The following is an 18,542-nucleotide window of genomic DNA, read 5'->3' on the forward strand; positions in this document are numbered from 1 at the left end:
AATTTCCTGTTCATAGTTTCAGCGCAGAATTTGGTTTAATGTACTTAAGGTACTATATATTGTGTCTTTAAACAGAACTTTGTTCTTGTGAGTTAATGATAACTCAGCACTTTAAATACTGATAATAAAAGTCAGAGTACTTCAGCCAGTACTTCTGTCAGAGTACACACACTGCAAAAAAAATAATTAATTGATACATAATCTAAACACATTACAAAAGGTAGCCCTGGGGGCATGACAGCACATTGACGGTGAGTATCAGTGACTGGAGGACACGCCCAGTGTGCAAATAGGTGGCGCCAGGAGACAATGAGAGAGATGTAAGTTTTACTCAGAAGCCTAGAGGCACGTTATGCAAATGAACGTAGTTCCGTAATCAATGGCATCGATTGATGAGTCGATAAGTCTCCGCAGCCCTATTTAACACTTCCAAACTTTGCTATTAATAACGTGATGATTCTTTAACCTATGTTTTTTTGGTTTTAATTCTGTCAAGTTATGCAGCTTTACATGCTTTAAAGCAAAGACGGGATGGCCAAGACTGGGTTTATATTGAAGTCTAATTATTAATAATATGTTTTAGTGCTGCAATTCAGGTTTTTCCAAAGAGTTCACCCACTTTTTCACACTTTACTTTGAACCTCTCACCTGATATATTATGGCCATATTGGCCAAATATGCTGATCGTGAAACTGCAAGCTTGTAATTTCCATCACTAGGTGACAGATGACAATTTCCACAAAAAAAAGGGTACCCTGGGTCATGGCCTGACAAAGCCCACCCCCTAATAGGAGGCTATGAAGCTATAAAAGCTTTAAGACATCTCCAGAATAAATCAACTGAGCTGATGATGATTCTACAATGACTTGCTGTAGGACATTAAACTTAATATCCAGTCTCATCCAGTCTCATATTTCAAATCTCGGGTCAGAAATGACTTGTCAAGAGAATTACAGTATATGATTTATCACTTAATAAATTCTTGTTCTTCCCAAATTACTTGAAATATTGAATAAAATTTAGGCAAATATGTAATTGCATCTGGTTTGTAATAAATTAAGTTATCATTACACTGCAAAGTCTATGGCCATGTTACAGACAGTAGGAGACGTCACCTAAGAAATGTAACTCTTCAATTTAAATGAGTCCCCCAGTTAAGCTAGCTCCCTTCCCAGCAGCTAAACCAGTGCTAGCTTAACTATTGCACACAGACGTACCTCAGCTTGGGGTTTACTGCAAGTTTCCACAGGTTCAGTAGTCTAATCTACAGTCCTTTTCCTGATGCTTTGAAAACATGGGCAGGAGTTTAGGTGGCATCTGCCTTGAGCTAGAAGGCCCAGTGCCCACACCCGATTAATGAAGATATAACTAAGAGACACTGTATGACTGAGTTTGAGGGTGGGGTGCAGAAACTTCATTACATCATTAGACACTGAAGGTGGAGATTAGATTTGTGAGAAAAAGGAGTTTGAGACATAATCCTCCTCCCAAACATCCTCCATTTAACTCCACAGAAAATAGAACTGAGGATAACTCCTAGAGCTGTATGACTCGTGATGAATGAGGGAACGTGGCCATGCTGTGCTGATATAGCCACACCCTTACAAGTGAGAATGAACTCCGGGAGATGTAGAATAAATTATCATAAGTTCTCGGACCGGTCTAGAATGATGGAGATGTGTCCAGTACCTTTGAGATGAGTTGAAGTGGCAGAACTAATCCTCCAACATCAACACCTGACCCCAATAATGCTTCAGAGTGGCTAGGTGCAATCAGATCCTCACAGCAGTGTTCCAGCATCGAGTGTAAAGCCTTCTCAGAAGCATAGAGGTTGTTACTGCAGCAAAGGGGGACTCCCTTGATTTCAGAAGCAAAGGTTGGTGAGTAAGCAAGTGTCCACAAACTTTTAAAACATATAAACATCTGCACATTACAATTTCTTACAGCATAGAGAAACCAAATATTTTAAATAAGACATGAATATTGATGCATATTTAATTACCATGAAAATTATTAGTCATTGAATCCAGACGTTTAAACAACACTTGTGCTCCACGTCTTGCAGTTTCTCAGACCGCCACATGATGTCAGACACATTTCAGCCACGGCATCCCGTCTGCAGAGTAAATATCACTGCATCACTTTCAGCTTTTCTTCCTCAGTCCTTCTTAGACAATTCCTCAGCACTCGCGCTTCCCGGGATCGTGCGTGGATTATAACGGATCACAGGGGAACGAGAGGGTAGCCATTAACAGCTTCACTAGTGCGATTCTCCGCTTTCGGAGACTCTGGTGACTGAGAGGACAGCACTAACAGTGGCGTTTTACAATGTTATCTCCTCCACTTTAACTCAGTGGAACATCTACTGAGTCTGCTGCTAACAACCAAGGTCTATCCAATTAAACAGCTGTACACACAGAGAGCGAGAGAGAGGCACACTGGAGAAGGGAGGTCCAGTCATGCAGAAAATAAGAGAGACCAGAATAAAAATGAGAGACAAAAATATAGAAGAAAATAGAGATGATGGTTAGCCAAATACCTCCAAACTGAAGAACTCCAGACCCTGAAAATCCTCCTGAAAACTCTTTCACCTCCTCTCCTCCTTTTTTTTTCTCTAGTCTTCTCCTTTTCTCTAGTCTTTTTTCTCTTATCTTTTTATTTCGTCTCTTCTCTAGTCTTCTCTTGTCTCTTCTCTTCTCGTCTACTTGTTTCTACTGTCTTTTTCTTCTTTTGTCTTCTCTTGTCTTGTCTTCTCTACCCTTTTCTTCTTGTCTCTTCTTCTCTTCTTGTTTCTTCTCTCTTCTCTTGTCTCTTCTTCTCTCTTCCCCTTTTTCTCTGCTCTTGTGTCTTCTTGTTTCTTCTCTTCTTTTATCTTGTCTCTGTTCTTAATGTCTGTTCTCTTGTCCCTTCTCTTATCTAGTCTTCTTTTTTCTCTTCTCTTTTCTTTTCTTTTCTTTTCTTTTCTTTTCTTCTCTAGTCTTCTCTTGTCTCTTTTCTTTATATCTCTTCTCTTCTATTTTCTTCTCTTTCCTGGTCTTTTCTTGTCTTTTCTTCTCTTGTCTTGTCTTGTCTCTACCCATTTCTTCTTGTCTCATTTGATCTCTTCTTATTTCTTCTCTATTCTCTTTTTTGTCTTTTCTCTTGTCTCTTCTTTTCTTTTATCTTGTCTCTGCTCTTCATGTCTCTTCTCTTGTCTCTTCTCTTCTCTTCGTTTCTCTTTGCTTCTCTAGTCTGTTCTTGTCTCTTTTTTTATATCTCTTCTTTTGTATTTTCTTCTCTTCCCTTGTTTATTCTTGTCTTTTCTTTTTGTCTCTTTTCTGTCTTCTGTTTACTTCTCTTCCGTTTTCTCTTGTATCTTTTCTTCTCTTGTTGTTTCTTCTCTCTTCTCTTTTTTCTCTCCTCTTGCCTCTTCATGTCTCTTCTCTTGTTTCTTTTCTTCTTTTTCTCTCCTTGTTTTTATCTCTTCTTGATTCTCCTTTTGTCTTCTCTTATGTTCACTTATCTTGTTTCTTCTTCTCTGCTTCCCTGTCCACTTATCACGTCTTATCTTTTTTCTTTTCTTCCGTCCCTCTCTTCTCTTCTCTTCTCTTCTCTTCTCTTCTCTTCGGTCCCTTTCTTTTCTCGTCTTTCCTCTTCTTTCATTAATTAAGCATGCATGCTCGTACACATGCTTGAGAACCTGCACTCTCATTCACTAACCCACGGACACATGGACTATTTAAGTGCATAAGGACTCTGTTATGCATGGAAATTGCAGTTTTAGATTAAGGTTAATTACACGCTCATTGAGTTCTAGAGCCACTTAAACAGTGACTGCAGTCTTATAACAGAAAAACTCTCTCTCTCTCTCTCTCTCACACACACACAAACACACACACATTCATACATGCGTAGATCATTGCTGTTTTGTTTATGATTGCAGTTATGTAAGCAGACCCCTGTACTCTCTCTATCTCTTTCTCTCTCTCTCTCTCTCTCTCTCTCTCCCTTCTTTCTTTCCTTCTCTCTCACAGTTTATTCTTATCTCCTTCTCACTCTTTCTCTTCTCTTGCATTCTCTTTCTAACTCTCTCTATCCCTGTCTCACTCTTTCTCTCTCTCTCTCTCTCTCTCTCTCTCTCTCTCTCTCTCTCTCTCTCTCTCTCTCTCTTTCTCTCCCCCTCTCCCTTGCCCCCTGTCGATGCTTCAGGGATGTGTTTCATGGATTTGCTTCTTTCTGCATAATTCCTCTTGAAGTCTGTTCGGTTGTGGATTTCATCACTCATTGCTCATTGGGGGTGACCAAAAACCAATGAGCAGTGTTCTTTTTGAAACCCTGTTAGAGCCCACTCTTCAAAAAGGCTTAATTGATCAACCAGGCAGGACTGAGTTAGTGAAGAGAGAGCTCACACCCTGCACCCTGCTTTGACACACACCATCTGCACAGGCTTATGGACTTATAATTGCAAAAAACTTAAATTAAATTACCCTTGACCCATCCTTAAAATCCCTAACATTACCATCAAATCAGCTCTAAAACCTAAAATCCTTGAATCAACCCTAAAATTATACCCAAGCCTCCCCTTAAACCAACCCTAAACCTTACCCTTGAATCAGCCCTAAATTTGACCCTAACCCTAAAACTTTACCCTAACCTTAACCTTACTTTAACCTTACCATTGAATCAACCCTACAGATCTTACCTTGACCACAACCTAAACATTACCCTTGAATCAACCCTAAAACCTAACCCTGACATTACCCTTGATTCAACCCTAAAACCTTATCCTACCCGTAACCTAAAAAGTCAGGTTTCCATCCACCAAAGTTCTGCGAAGAAACTTTGGATGGCGTAGTCGACAGTAATTAAGATCAGTCTTTCCTTTTTTTTTAACAGAATCATCTTTACGTACATTTGCAATGTCTTTTATGGCTGCGTTGATTTTGTCGTTCAGAGATGCTGGGCAGGACGAGCAGTGGCCCACCTAATAAAGGATGAAATCTCTGTGCCCGACGATGTCCACCATACATTTAGGAGCGTGAACGCACTGGGAGAGCAGAGTGCAGAGCAGTTTTGGATTGAGCATTTCAGAATGTGGAAATGCTAGGCTTTTGAAAAGCTGTGTGTCATGATCAGTAGTTTTTCCAGTCACCGGCCACCCGTGCTAGCAGAAAAGAAAATCATGTGACTTATTGCTAGATGTGTCATGCGTGTTTGTTCGAAAAGCTTTTTCCACCACTCTTTTTCACCTTATCGTAGCGTTAAAATCTATTTGCGATATTGGGTGTTTTTTCAGATGTTGGGCTTTTTTCATTCAGGCTTTTTAGCGTTTTTAAAATTCACAGAGCGTTGGTGGACGGAAAACCTTCTACAGAAAGAGAGACAGAGAGAGAGAGAGTAAGAGACAGAGAGAGAGAGAGAGAGAAAAAGGTTGCTGAATGTGGGCCAGCTTTTTTAGAAAGAGGAAAGAAGGTGACTTTGCTAAGCGAGGTTTCCTTTGTTCTGTTGTCTCACATCAGAAATAGTTGATGTTTGCTTGGAAAGTGCAGCAAGTCTGCTATCCTCCAAAACGTAAAAACAACAATAGCAGGACCTTCTTGAAGGTGACACGTTCAGAGTTAGAGTTTTAACTGATGACAAAAGGCTTTAGATCATTTTAGCCTCGCTCTGCTTCACTCTATACAAAGAAAACGACTCCCATAAACAATTTATCAGACCCTGCTTCCTCGTGCCTAAGAGGCACAGCTACATTAAACAATGTGCCACAATTTGTTTGCTTATGTATCTGGTCTAGCAACACCCTAGCAAGCACTAAACAATGCCATTGCATCCTTCTTGCAAATACTTGCCAACACCATAATAACTACCTGGGATACCACAGCAACCAGCTAGCAAGACCATAAAAACACCTCGCTACCAACCATTAAACCACACCACAGCAGCCACCTTGCAACATCACAGCAACCACCTAGCAACCACTTACCAACACTATAAAAATGACCTGGGATACCACAGCAACCATCTGGCAAGACCATAAAAACCACCTTGCTACCAACAACACCACATCAGCCACCTTGCAACATCACAGCTCCCATCTAGCAACCATAATAAAGGCCTGGGATACCATTGCAACCAGTTAGCAACACCATAGAAACCACACTGAATACCATAGCAACCTCATAGCAACAGCCTAGTTGGAAGTGGGTACCATTGAAGCTGCGCAACCATTGTTCATTTTTCTAGCTACTTTCTAGCTTGCTGTTGTCCAAACTCCACCTGTCCTGATCACAGGACTGGTGTTGACCAGATATTATTTGGGAGATGGACCATTCTCAGCACTGTACTGGTGACATTACACTGTTACATTACTGGTCATAATCTTAATGACTAATTGTTCAACTTAAGGCGCATAACCCAAACATCCATATTTCTGCTCTTACCATTTTGTGGAGGTTAAACCAACACCAGATCCAAAGAGCTGACCCAAGGCATACTCGAATTACGCATCCGCTTAGGGCCCCCAAGAGCCCCAAGATATAATGATAAAAAATCTTTCTTATTTTTAAATATTGACATTAAAATATTAAAATAACATTGAATACTAAGACAAAATAGTATTACACGGGTAAAAGCAATTTTTATATCCATTTATTTTCATAGTCGGCACACCAATACTAGGTTAATCAATTCCTGCTGTTGGCTGCTGCCACTGTTAGTCAAATGCAGATATGCAACGCTTGGGTGGACAATAAAAGCCTGGGTGCTTCAGCGTATTGGAATGATGAAGCATCTGGTGCTGATATGGGGGGCCCGCCAAATGGAATCTGCTTAGGGCCCATAAAGGCTTGGGCCATCTCTGCCATCTCGAAATGACTTGGTTATGAAGCTTTGGTGAAGTGTATGTGATGGGTGCTGGTGAGGTTCTTGGGTTTGCTCTTAGCCTGGCATACATTGTGTGCTTTTAGCCAGCTTTTAAGCCTGATTTGGTCGTAGCCAAGCGAAATTGAGGATCTGTCTGAACTCTAGCTCGATCAGCTGACATTTGACCTGCAGTGAGAGAGTGGAAGGGATGCCTGATTAACTGCCTAAACAAGCTCAGAGTGAGCAGGCAGATGATCGGATGGATTCCTGGCATGTCAGAAACTTTGGTCACTTGACTCACAGTTTGAGCAGTCTCGCGAACAAATTTCTCAACATCACGACCTGCTTTCCCAAAATTTCCTTTACCAGCTGACAAAATCCGCCATCACGGAATTGAATGCGTTCACTTTGAATACGGTACGAACACCAATCATTTAAAAGGGCATAATGACTGGAAATCTCAAAGAAACAAACTTTTGAAAGTGGGCATGGCAAAATAAGGTGACTAGCATATAGACATCTTCTGTGACATGTAACCTGTAGTGGTAACATGACACTGTCGCATTACTTTTCATAATCTATGATGACTCTTGACATCATTTGACATGTGGATGGCATGGTTACGTCAATGTTATGCAACATGGTTTAAGTAAAGTGTTACCCACCTTTGAGTGCTGTGATAGGTTTCAAGATGCACAGCACCCTCATTTTCCTTCATTTTCTGGCCTTCATCAGTGATCATTAGATCACACTGATTCAGCAGTTCTTTATGACTGCCAGTGTGTGACAGGATACACTTTGCCAAAAATGGCAAAACTGGTCTCAGATTCACTGGCAGCTTCTCAGTACTTCCTGCACAGAATCAGCAAAAACCTGCCAGCAGTGAAACAAGCATCAGAATGCTCAAACGTCCGAGTGTCTCGCTGCCAGTGTAACAACTCATCAATATTTCCAATATTTCCACAAGAACATATTTCTGGATCTTCTCCGCAGCTTCAGAAATGAACAGTCTGTTCTCTCTGCTAGATTATAAACACACACTGGGAACTCGTGCTGTTTTGCTAGGTTCCCCATCGGAATCCCGCTCCACTCCTAAAATCTCTCATTTGTATTCAAGTGAAAGCTGAGGTTATTTGCCTTAAAATGTCAGGCAAAGTTGTCCTTTTTACCATAGTAACATAAAGAGGACTTTTATTTGTTCTTCAAGAGAAGAACTCGATTGCTCTGTTTTTTTTTTTAAACTGATCAGACGTCTTCGTGTTTCTTTGAGTAAAGGTGTCACTGCAGAAGTACACCTTGGCTTCCGTGCTGACTGAAGCTTATTACGGACTGAGCAAACTAGTTCAGACTCCCATAAGAAGGGTGGTGTTATTGCTATAGGTTGTCTCCATCGGTGTGTGGGAAGAGAGAAGGGGGAATTCACAGTATGTGTTCAAAGACTATGAAGGTTTGGCCTGATATTAAATGCAAGTGTAGGGGTAGTGTACACAGAGCTTGGGTGTCTGAGGTAAATTAATTTTGAAAGCTCTCACCTCAGGTTCTTTTTCTGGTTCTCCAAGTGTTGTCTCGGCGTGCTCTCCCATAGACCCACTGATGTTTTTTTTTTTTACCCAATTTTCCACTCATTAGTACTCTCCCCCATCACATGTAATGCTCCTGACACTAGGAGAGTTTGGAATAAGATGGTGTGTCGGCGGAGGCATGTCAGTACACATTCACAACCAGCCGCTGCCTCTTTTCGACCTGTGGCAAATGCAATCACCAGGCAACCAACACGCTCAGACTGAAAGAAATAGGAGGGAAGTGCCAGGTACTCAGCTCGGATGCATCAGCTAACATCACACTGAGGAGATGGAGAGAGAGAGACAGAGGGGAGAGAGAGAGACATCTACCCATCCGGACAGCATAGACAGTTGTGCTCTCTCAGGCTCCGGCTGCTGATGGCAGGCAGCATGACCCCTTTGGGTTGTAGTGACAGCACTTTAATCCATTGGACAACTCGAAACCATTACTGCTTCTTAAGGTATAACATCTGCCCAAGGCACTAAGGATACACGAGTTCAGAGGTTCTCTGTGAGGTCTTTACAATCGTGTCTACATTGAAAAAGCAATGTTATGGTTTTCTTGAAAGGTCTTTCTCAAGAACATTCTTCTTAGTGTCACAAACCATTCTCTCTTCTGGTCTCTCTCTGTCTGTATGTCTGATGTTCTGCCTGTTTCTGTCTCTTCCCTCCAGCCTCAATTGTCCTGCAGAAATGGTGGTGCCAGATGCATCCGTGTCTAGATGGCGAGGAATGTAAAGTTCTGCCAGACCTGACCGGCTGGTCCTGCAGCACTGGCAACAAAGTCAAAACCACCAAGGTGAGGAGGCTCGTAGTGGGCTTTTGGAACATGGAGTAACTAAAACACACTAGGAAAGTTATGTAGTTTTGGCTTCATAACGTTCCAAATGAAGACGTGGCAAGCCAAATGAAAGTGTAAACCAAGAAGTTTACAGAACAGTATGGATATAGTGAGAACATTCCAGAACAGAGTGAATTGCGAGAACATTCTAGAATGGTGTAAATGTTAAGCATGACAGTCTAGAACAAAGTGAAAGAGGAAGAATGTGTGAATATAGGGGAACAGTCTAGAACAATGTAAAGTGAGTGAATTGTAAAAACATTCTAGAATGATGCAAATGTTAAGCTGGACAGTCTAGAACAAAGTGAAAGAGGAAGAATGTGTGAATACAGGGGAACAGTCTAGAACAGTGTAAATGGAAAAGAGCAGTCTAGAACAATATGAAAGAGGACGAATGTGTGAATATAGGGGAACAGTCTAGAACAATGTAAATGAAAAAAAGAAATCTAGAACAATATGAAAGAGGAATAATGTGTGAATATAGGGGAACAGTCTAGAACAGTGTAAATGGAAAAGAGCATTCTAGAACAGTAAATTGGGAGAAGATTCTGGGATGGTGTAAATGTTAAGCAGGATATTCTAGAACAATGTGAAAACACATTAGTACAATGAGGTGTGGCTTTGGAGAGCATCGCAGAACCGTGTAAAAGACAAGCAGGATCTTCTAGAGCAATGTGAAAGGGGAAATATGTTACTATAATAATACTCTTGAACAGTTCTAAATGGGCCAAACACTTAAGGACAGTGTGAATTAGGAGAAACACTCTGTATGTTCTAGAACAAGTGTAAATGGGAAGAACATTGTAGAACAAGACATTATAGAACAGTGTAAATGGTGAGTACTGGAACAGTGTGAATATAGAATATGATTTCAGACAAAACAAAAATGGATGAGCAGGTGTCCCAAAACTTTTGTCCATTTAGTGTAACTAGAGCCTCCACGTTACCGTACGAAATTTGGGTTGATTTGAATTGTATGTCTAATATTTGTCAAGGCAACTGGACCCCAACCTAAAGATCACACCACAATAGCAGTCACAGTGACTTAATACCACTAGGAAAATTAATGGCCTAGATGACCTGATGAATGACCCTTTGGAGACATGTGGAATAATACAGTATTTCTAGTCACAATGAGTGCGGTAAGACAGGTCATTTGTCTGTGCACCCCCAAACCCACCTCTCGAACTTAAATAATGCAACAGATATGAACAACAGTACCAGAGCCGCAGAGCTAGGCTAGGACAGAACATTTGAGACCTTTTTTTCTGAACATAAATAGCCCGGTCGAGAAGCACATCGCATTACATTACATGCAGGTCACAGAAAGTTACAACAGAGAATAGAGCAGCAGCTCCCGCTTTGCATTTAGACCACAAATGGGTCAGAGAAAACTCATCGCTAACCTTTGAAGAGCAGCAGGCCGTCCGAATGCCTGTAGAGGAATAGTCCTACCAAGAGACCGTTTGAAAAGCAGTTCTTTGTGGATGCGGCTTTTCCCTCAGGCTTTTTCAGCCACAAAACTGTCCTTCAAACCCCACATCTTGTCCCTCTTCTCCCATGTGTGCTGATGGGATTCTGCTGAAGAAGACCCCCAAGCCCCTCTGGAGCGTCGGTGACTCTTTGTTTCTTCTTTTTGATCTCTCCATAATGCACTTCAAGGCAGGGTTGCATGGTGCTAAACGATGCCCCAGCCAGATAATGGTCTGGGTGTTGTTCACATAACCTGAGTTCTCAGTGATGTTCTCCTGTCCTGCTAAATGGTATAAAGGCTTGTTTAAAGCTTGAAAAGAGTTAGGGCAATTACTAGTTTGGTTGCACTGTAAAAGTGCTTGATTTAGAGGACCACACCACTCTGAAATGTGAAGATATGATATGAGTTAAAGGTAGGAGATGGGGTGGTGGGGAACAAAGCCTTTTTCATGGGACAAAGATGGTAGAGATGGGAGTTTATAGGACAGTGTAGAGCCGTGTAAACAGGAGGAGAACATGCTACAGCAGTGCGAATGAGAAGATTATTCCAGAACCCGTAAATGGTGAACGTGTGTCAGTACAGGGTGGTGGTGGGAGGGAGAAACTTGGTCCTAGGACACAGTAGGGTAGAAATAGGAAATAGAAGAATGTTGCTTTGGAATGAGGAGGGGCTTCGTTCATGTTCCTCCTCCTAAAATTCCACATAGACAATGACACGATCATGATCTCTAATAGCTGTGTCTGAAACTGCTCCATTCACTATATAGTGCACTACTCTGGCATTCCACCGATTTTTGTAGTGGTGGCCTAAACCTACAGCTGAATTTCCAGTGCAGTGTAACAATCCCACAGTGCATCATTAAATATAGTGTACACACGATACTGTAACAGCGGCACTGTAATTCAAGAGCGTTCCACATAAGTTGGAATGGAGAGTTAGTAAAGTTGAGGTTCTCTAAATTTGGACTCATTAGGTCAAAATAATGACCTTTTTTAAGAGTTTGTCTTAGTAAGGAACAATAGTAGTTATAAATCGTAGTTATAAATAGTAGTTATAAATCGAATAAAAAAAATATTATTTTTATTAAAGCAATGGTATGTAAAATGTCTACCTTAAAATATCAGCCTCAGAATCATGATGATTATCCACTGACTTGGCTCTTAGCTTGTTCAGAAACGCATGTGTTAGATATGTCCTTTAAGGGTAGCTCAAAGAGTGTTACATTTTCTGAAGGGGGGCCCAGGAGCAAGAAATATGCATACTTGCATAATGCTGCTTTAAATAAGTCAGAATTCTACATATTAAGTCATTATTTTGACTTTCTATTTGGAAACACATGTTGCTTTGTGGCTAGCAGATGAACTGGGCTAAAGTTCTGTGATGTTGCAGTGAGCAACGTGTAGCACAAGAAACTAAGTACCAAGTAATTTTTGTCCAAACAGGACACTGATGTAACTAACCAGTAAAATTGAGGATGAACATTACCTGTAAAAGAATCCTGAAAATTGAGAATGAGCTTCTCATTTTAAGTATAAAAGGGGCATATGGGTGTACTACGTTGCAAGGCGGTTACAGACGTTGTTAAGACAATAGTAGCAGAAGGTGGAGGTGGTGTGAAAGGCCAGGAGAAAGAAACAAAACCAGTTGTACACGTGTAGCAACAACCCAGCCGCTCCGAGGGTTAATTGCGCTCCGGCACATGTCGACAGATTGCCGCGAGCCTGGGGCCCCCCCATTCGGAACCTTTGTAATCCAGCGAAATCTGCGAAAGGCAATTTGTGCTGTGGGGCGGCACAGGTGACGTATCAAAAGGAAAACAGTTGCAGAGAGCGCGTCGGCGCCGTAAGAGTAATTGCTCGGAGAGACGGAATAACAGCGCAACATCTGTCGCGTTCATTAGGATGCATTATGGGCTACAGGTTCCGCCGAGCCTCTCGAATCAAGAGCCCTAATTAAATCGGTAAGCGTGAGAGACAGGCGATGGATGGCAGCTCACGGGCTTCCTCTTGAATTTATGACCCCAAACATCAGCCGCTCCATTGGCTGAGCTGGCCTGCCAATCATCCTGAGGAGCCAATGGGATAAGGGGGCATTATATGAATTATTGGTGTCTTGTAGCTTTGGAACAAGTGACGGGATGTTGGCTGCTGGTTGGAGGTGCTGATTGATTATTAAATTAATGAATTGTTTGTGACTACTGTTACGGTTTGTCACGAGACAGAGGTGGACATACTCGCAGGATCTTTTAATACATGAAACTAAAACAAACAAAAACCAAACAAGAACAAAGCTCACCAAATAAACAACACAAGAATTCCATAAACAGGCCAACTCAACAAACCATGAAACTGCCATGAACATGCACAAGCACAATGCACAACACGCACACAAGACCAGACAAGGGACAACTGAAACAAAGGGGTGCTTATACAGACACTAACAAAAGACTCACAAGGAACACCTGGGACTAACAAGGGGGCGTGGCTACAGAGGAGACACTGGCGGAAACACTAATGGACAGGCGTGGCTAGGGCAGACAAGACATAAACAGAGCCATGGGCTTGGGAGCAGATGGCAAAAACCAAACAAAGTCAGACATGACAAAAGGGGCAGGCATGACCGCTACATGGACTCCACAAGTTTGTGTAAAAGCCTTTTTTTTTTTTTTTTTTTTAAGATTTTTAAAAAGAAAAGAAGAAAAAATAAATATTTGTACAATTATCTATCTATTACACAATATATATAAAATATAAATAATAAATAATATTATATTATTTGAACAATATTATATTCATTATATTTGGTCAAATATAGCATTAAATAATATATAGTCAGAAATTATTAATAATTCTAATCATATTTTAGACCAACCAGGGCAATGTCGTCAGATGCATTGGGCTCATCTGGTCTAGACAATACTTTCCAAGTCCACCTTACCCCAAGGCCGAGACTAGACCTAGTCCAAATGTGATCGCGACCAGTCTCTCGTACCACAACACTACAAGGCTAGTGTGATAACTGGCATGTGCTTCTGTACTGCAGAATGGGAGATGCTCTGAGTGGATCAGCGGTCTAATGCGCTACCACTATGGCCTGGGGTTCGCAAGTGCGAATCTCAAGCAGAGGTCGGAGTCTGAGAGAGCACAACTGTCCGTGCTCTCTCTGGGTGGGTAGATGATGCACTCTGCTCATCACCCTTAAGCCAATGTTCACCAGCACAGGCATCTTTCAGCTGGTGCGTTGATCCAGCGTTGGTGATGCTGCATCTGTGGCAGTTCGAAAAGTGGCAGTGGCTGGCTTCTCATGTGTCAAAGGAGCTTGTGTTAAGTTCTCACCCTCCTAGTGTCAGGAGCATTGCTAGTGCTAAGTGAAGATATGAACAGGTGGCTTAATTGGTAGTACCAGAGAAAAGAGGGACAAATTTGACAAAAAAATACCAGGATTAAAAAATACAATAAAATATATCTAAAATAATAATAAAATGAAATATTTCCAGGTTTAAATAAAAATTGGTCTCAGGCATTTGCTTCCTCTTTGTACATAATGGTTTAATTACATTTAAAAAGTACTGTTAATTACCTGTAATGGCCTGCCAGTCATTCCGAGGAGCCAACAGTAGGCGGCAAACTGCAGAAGAGGGAGTTTCATGCACTGCTGCTCCACTGAGCTTTAAGTGTGTGTTTAAGTGTGTGTAAGTGTGTGTGTGTGTGTATCTCAGAGGAGTTGAAACAGTTCCTGCAAGGCTCCAGTGCTCATGTCGTTGAAAATTACTGAGCTCCTTTAACTGTAACACTGCTCTCCGTATTACTCTTTACTTTATGCTCTTATATCTTTTCCCACCTCGCTCTACCTCTCCTTCTCTCTCTCTCTCTTTCTCTGCTCATTTAAATGCGGCAGGTAGGCCTCGCTCTGGAATTTGCCCTGGTATCCGTGCTCTACTCTGATTGGTGTGAAGGAGACATCCTTCACCCTTGGCGCCAGAACAGCATCGCAGACTTCACACTAAAATACGCGGCACTCTCATTACTTTCTCTTTTTCTTTTTTAGGTCACGCGATAGCGAGAAGACGACGGCCCTTTCTGAGAGACCCAAGGCTCTTCTTTTACGTGGAATTCCGATTCTGGGGGGAAAAAGAGGCCCACTTATAGCAGAAAAGGCTCAACCATGGACTGAGAGGAGGATTAACCACATATGATGGATGGACTTACTGGACATACTGTGTTGTATACTGTAGCTGATGGCACTGGCCAATGAAAAGACTGGGTGATGGACCATTCCTGCACCACGTTCCTCTCTATAAATATAAAATTTTAAAAATAATATATATATATATATATATATCTATATATAAATATAAAGGTCTTCTGGAGCAAATGGACAAATGTCACTTGATTTGGACAACAGTCTGGACTTCTTTAGCTTGAACTACGTCTGTTAACTTATTGGACTGTATGGTTAAAACATGCTGGTTGTGAATGCTGGAGTGTGTATGCAAGCGTCCCCCACGTGACTGAGTGTGTTTGTGGGCAAATGGATATGTGTGTGGAAGTGTTTATATGAATGTCAGTACATGCATGTAGCTAGGCATCTGTGTGTATCTGTGAATGGAAGTGTGTGTGTGTGGGGGTGTACGGTAGGGATGTTATCAAATCTAAATTATTCAGAATGAACTAATAGGAAGTACAACATGCTACCAAATGAACGCAGTCCGGCCCTCAGCGGTTCGCTCCAGTAGCCTGAACTTGACACTGCCTCACTGAGCTTCACAATAAAACCAAATTTCTATACAAACTGACTCTAAAACACACAATTACTCAAACCAATTGGCTTTAATAACTCACCTCTGCCACAGTCGATTAAGGCGCTGCCACTATCAAGGAACGCTGGATCAGAAATCCCAGGTCCGAGAGAGCACACTTGGCCTTGCTCTCTCAGAGGTGGGTCCCCACATCACTCCCGATGTGATGCTGATTAGCACAGGTGTCTGTTAGTTGTATTGATCTGCTAGCTGTCGTTCAAAAAGAGGCGGTGACTGGCTTTACCTGTGTGCTAGTTGGGGGCATTGCTAGTGATAGGGGGAGTTCACATGAACAGGGATTGTGTAATTGGCCTTCCAAATTGGGAAAAAAAATGTAATAAATTATAATAAAATAATCTTAAAACAGATATCAAATGATAAACATAGCCACACCCACTTCCAGTTCCAATCCTAATGCAGATACAGATAATGGCACTGTGTACATGAATACAGATGGGTGACAAATTAAAGAGGAAATTAAGATGTCTTACCTTTAAAAACACTTTATATGATCAAATATGCTGTTAATAAATGATTTATAATAATCCATTATTCATAGGTTAGTTAACTAAGTTAACTACAGGTTAATAGACTATGTTTATTAAGTACTTTGCATTGTGCTCTGAGCTTTATTTACATTTACATTTTTTCCTTATTAATTATTCCTTACTTTAAAAAAAAAAATGTAACCATTCCTCATTACTTTTTGTGACAATCTTCACTATTAATTATACTCTGTAAAACCCATAATTAAGACCAGTTCTTCACATCATAATATCTGTCTATTCTGAAGCTGTGCTGTTAACAAAAAGGTTACTTTTGTAGAAAATTGTCCAGTCAGGATTTTGTCCTCAGTGATATCTGGGTACAGTTAAACAAGCTCTCCTATTGGTTCATTGGTTCAATTGGTTTGCTTAACTAGCTCAGCTACAGATACACTGAGTATCAGACAGCTCGACAAAAGTTGAGCGACTGGTGTTGGGAACAGAAAGGCGAAATGAGAGATCGGTTCTGCCCTGTTCGGGCTTGTGGCCAACTATGCAGTCTTAGATAAGTTAGCTAACAGGCTATACCTCCAGCATATACCGTGGTGCAGCTAACTGTGGCTCAAATCACGCATGTTTGGAGGATAAAGCCTCATATCTGAGAGCACAGAGTTGAGGGAGTGGTGTTTTCCACTGTTTTCAGGCATATTTACTAGACTGGTTCATCCACAACTACAGTGGACGATGAGCTCCCCAAGCCTGTGGCTCTATTATGTGCACAAAGGGGCAATGCACTTATTTTGGCTGTGTACTTACAAGACATATAAGACAAATTTGACACATCGGAAATAGCGTCCTCATTTTAAGATTCTGGCAGCATTTCTAAATTCCACGGTGTACAATATTACCGTTATACCACCCAACCATAGTTAAAAAAGCTGAACCTGAACCTGACCCTACACCACAGCATAACCTACTGCACCCAAACCTTTGCTTAACCTAACACTTACCCTTTAATTTTATGATGTGAACCTACACCTCATCCTCAGCCTAAACTAAATCTCAACATTCCCTAAACTTAACCTCCCCCAACCCTAATTTAATTAGAGTAAAATGTGAAATTCCTACAGATTCTGCAGGACTGCAAGTACATGGCAGTCAGGTTGGGAGTATTTGGCAAAACAGCGCCACCAGTGGATGGGAGCTCTAGTGTAACTCGTAAAATATGAACAAAAAACTTGCCATATGAATTTTTTTAGGGTACACTTTTACTGGTAAATGTCTAGATTGTGTTGTTCTAATGGTCACAGGTCCTCACTACTAATTTCACAGTACTGAATCAGTTAGTAGGTAACAGCTCACTCTTAATGAACACTGAACTAATGCATGAATAATGGATAATTAACAAACAGTTAATAATTAATTAATTAATTACAATCCAAATACTAGTCACCTGAAACAACCAGGTGTAAATGAGGTGTTCAGACTTTCCCTCTTAACATCTTGATCCAAAACCAAGCCGACTGGACCAGCTCAGCATTTTTCTAGTGGGAGGTTGCACTTTCGTCTGTTAATTTGTCACCCGTCCGTAGCCGTGTGTGGGTGTGTTTGACTGGATGGATATGGGTACATGCATGTGTATGTACGTTTGAGTGTGTGTGAGTGCAGATTTAGTGGTGTGTATGTGTGGGCCAGGGTAAACTCCAGTGCAGTAGATGCAGTATTTAATCGCCTCTCAGCTCTAGAGACTTTATATCCACGACTGTTCAAGGACAACATATCAAACACGTCAGTCACACACGGTTCTCCAGCTGCTCCTGTGGGATTGAGCCACAACCATTTCGGAGCTCTAATTAGGATGGATGAGTAGGACCATCGCAACGCATTTAAAATTCATGTAAGACGATTTACTTGCTGAAAAAACATTTTTTTTCAAGAACAGTTTTGTTTGCCTAGATACTTCTTATGCTGTCAGTGTCATACAATGAATAAAACGTGTTGCGGAGAAATGTTACGGAAGACGCTGGCTTGTGGGACGGATATGGAAGTGTGACTCGCGCTCGGTCGGATTCTGAAATAGCACAAAAGCTCATCCAATCTGTTGTAAAATGTGGATTTAATGCAGATCAACCAGCATTTAAAGGCTGAAACTGGACAAACTGTCCATGGAAGCGACTCTGTAAGAAAGGCAGTTGTAAGTAAGCATGCTCCGCCCGCAAATGCGTTCACAAATGAGTACTGTTCTGTACTGGTTCAGGTAGTGGTGTAATGGATCATGAATAATCCATGATCTGTATGAATCCCCCCCACTCCACACACACACTGGTTTGAGATGCACTTGAACTGTGGATTAATCGCCGAAGTTTAACCATTAACCATAACCAACAGTCTGGAATACAGCTTTTTTTAACTGCTTTTTTACAATTTTGACAGTCATTTTACAGTAATTCTTTCAGTTTGGGCACAGAGCTGCAGTAAACACTGAGCAGCTGTCCATCAAGTGAACAGCCACACATCTGCAGCATTTCTGTTGATCCATTTT

At 41.3% G+C, this 18,542-nt stretch overlaps 1 protein-coding gene across 1 annotated transcript in view; it reads left to right on the top strand.

The window, feature by feature from the left end:
* The window catches only part of tafa4b (TAFA chemokine like family member 4b), a 58,291-nt gene extending 43,394 nt beyond the window's left edge, over positions 1–14,897 (top strand). The window contains exons 5-6 of the mRNA XM_072666016.1: positions 9,077–9,201; positions 14,765–14,897. Of these exons, the coding sequence (XP_072522117.1) occupies positions 9,077–9,201; positions 14,765–14,776 (137 nt within the window). The 3' untranslated portion in view covers positions 14,777–14,897. The remainder of the gene's footprint in view (positions 1–9,076; positions 9,202–14,764) is intronic.
* Positions 14,898–18,542: the final 3,645 nt, after the last annotated feature.

Source organism: Salminus brasiliensis, chromosome 21, assembly GCF_030463535.1.
Source record: "Salminus brasiliensis chromosome 21, fSalBra1.hap2, whole genome shotgun sequence".
Lineage (NCBI taxonomy): Eukaryota > Metazoa > Chordata > Actinopteri > Characiformes > Bryconidae > Salminus > Salminus brasiliensis.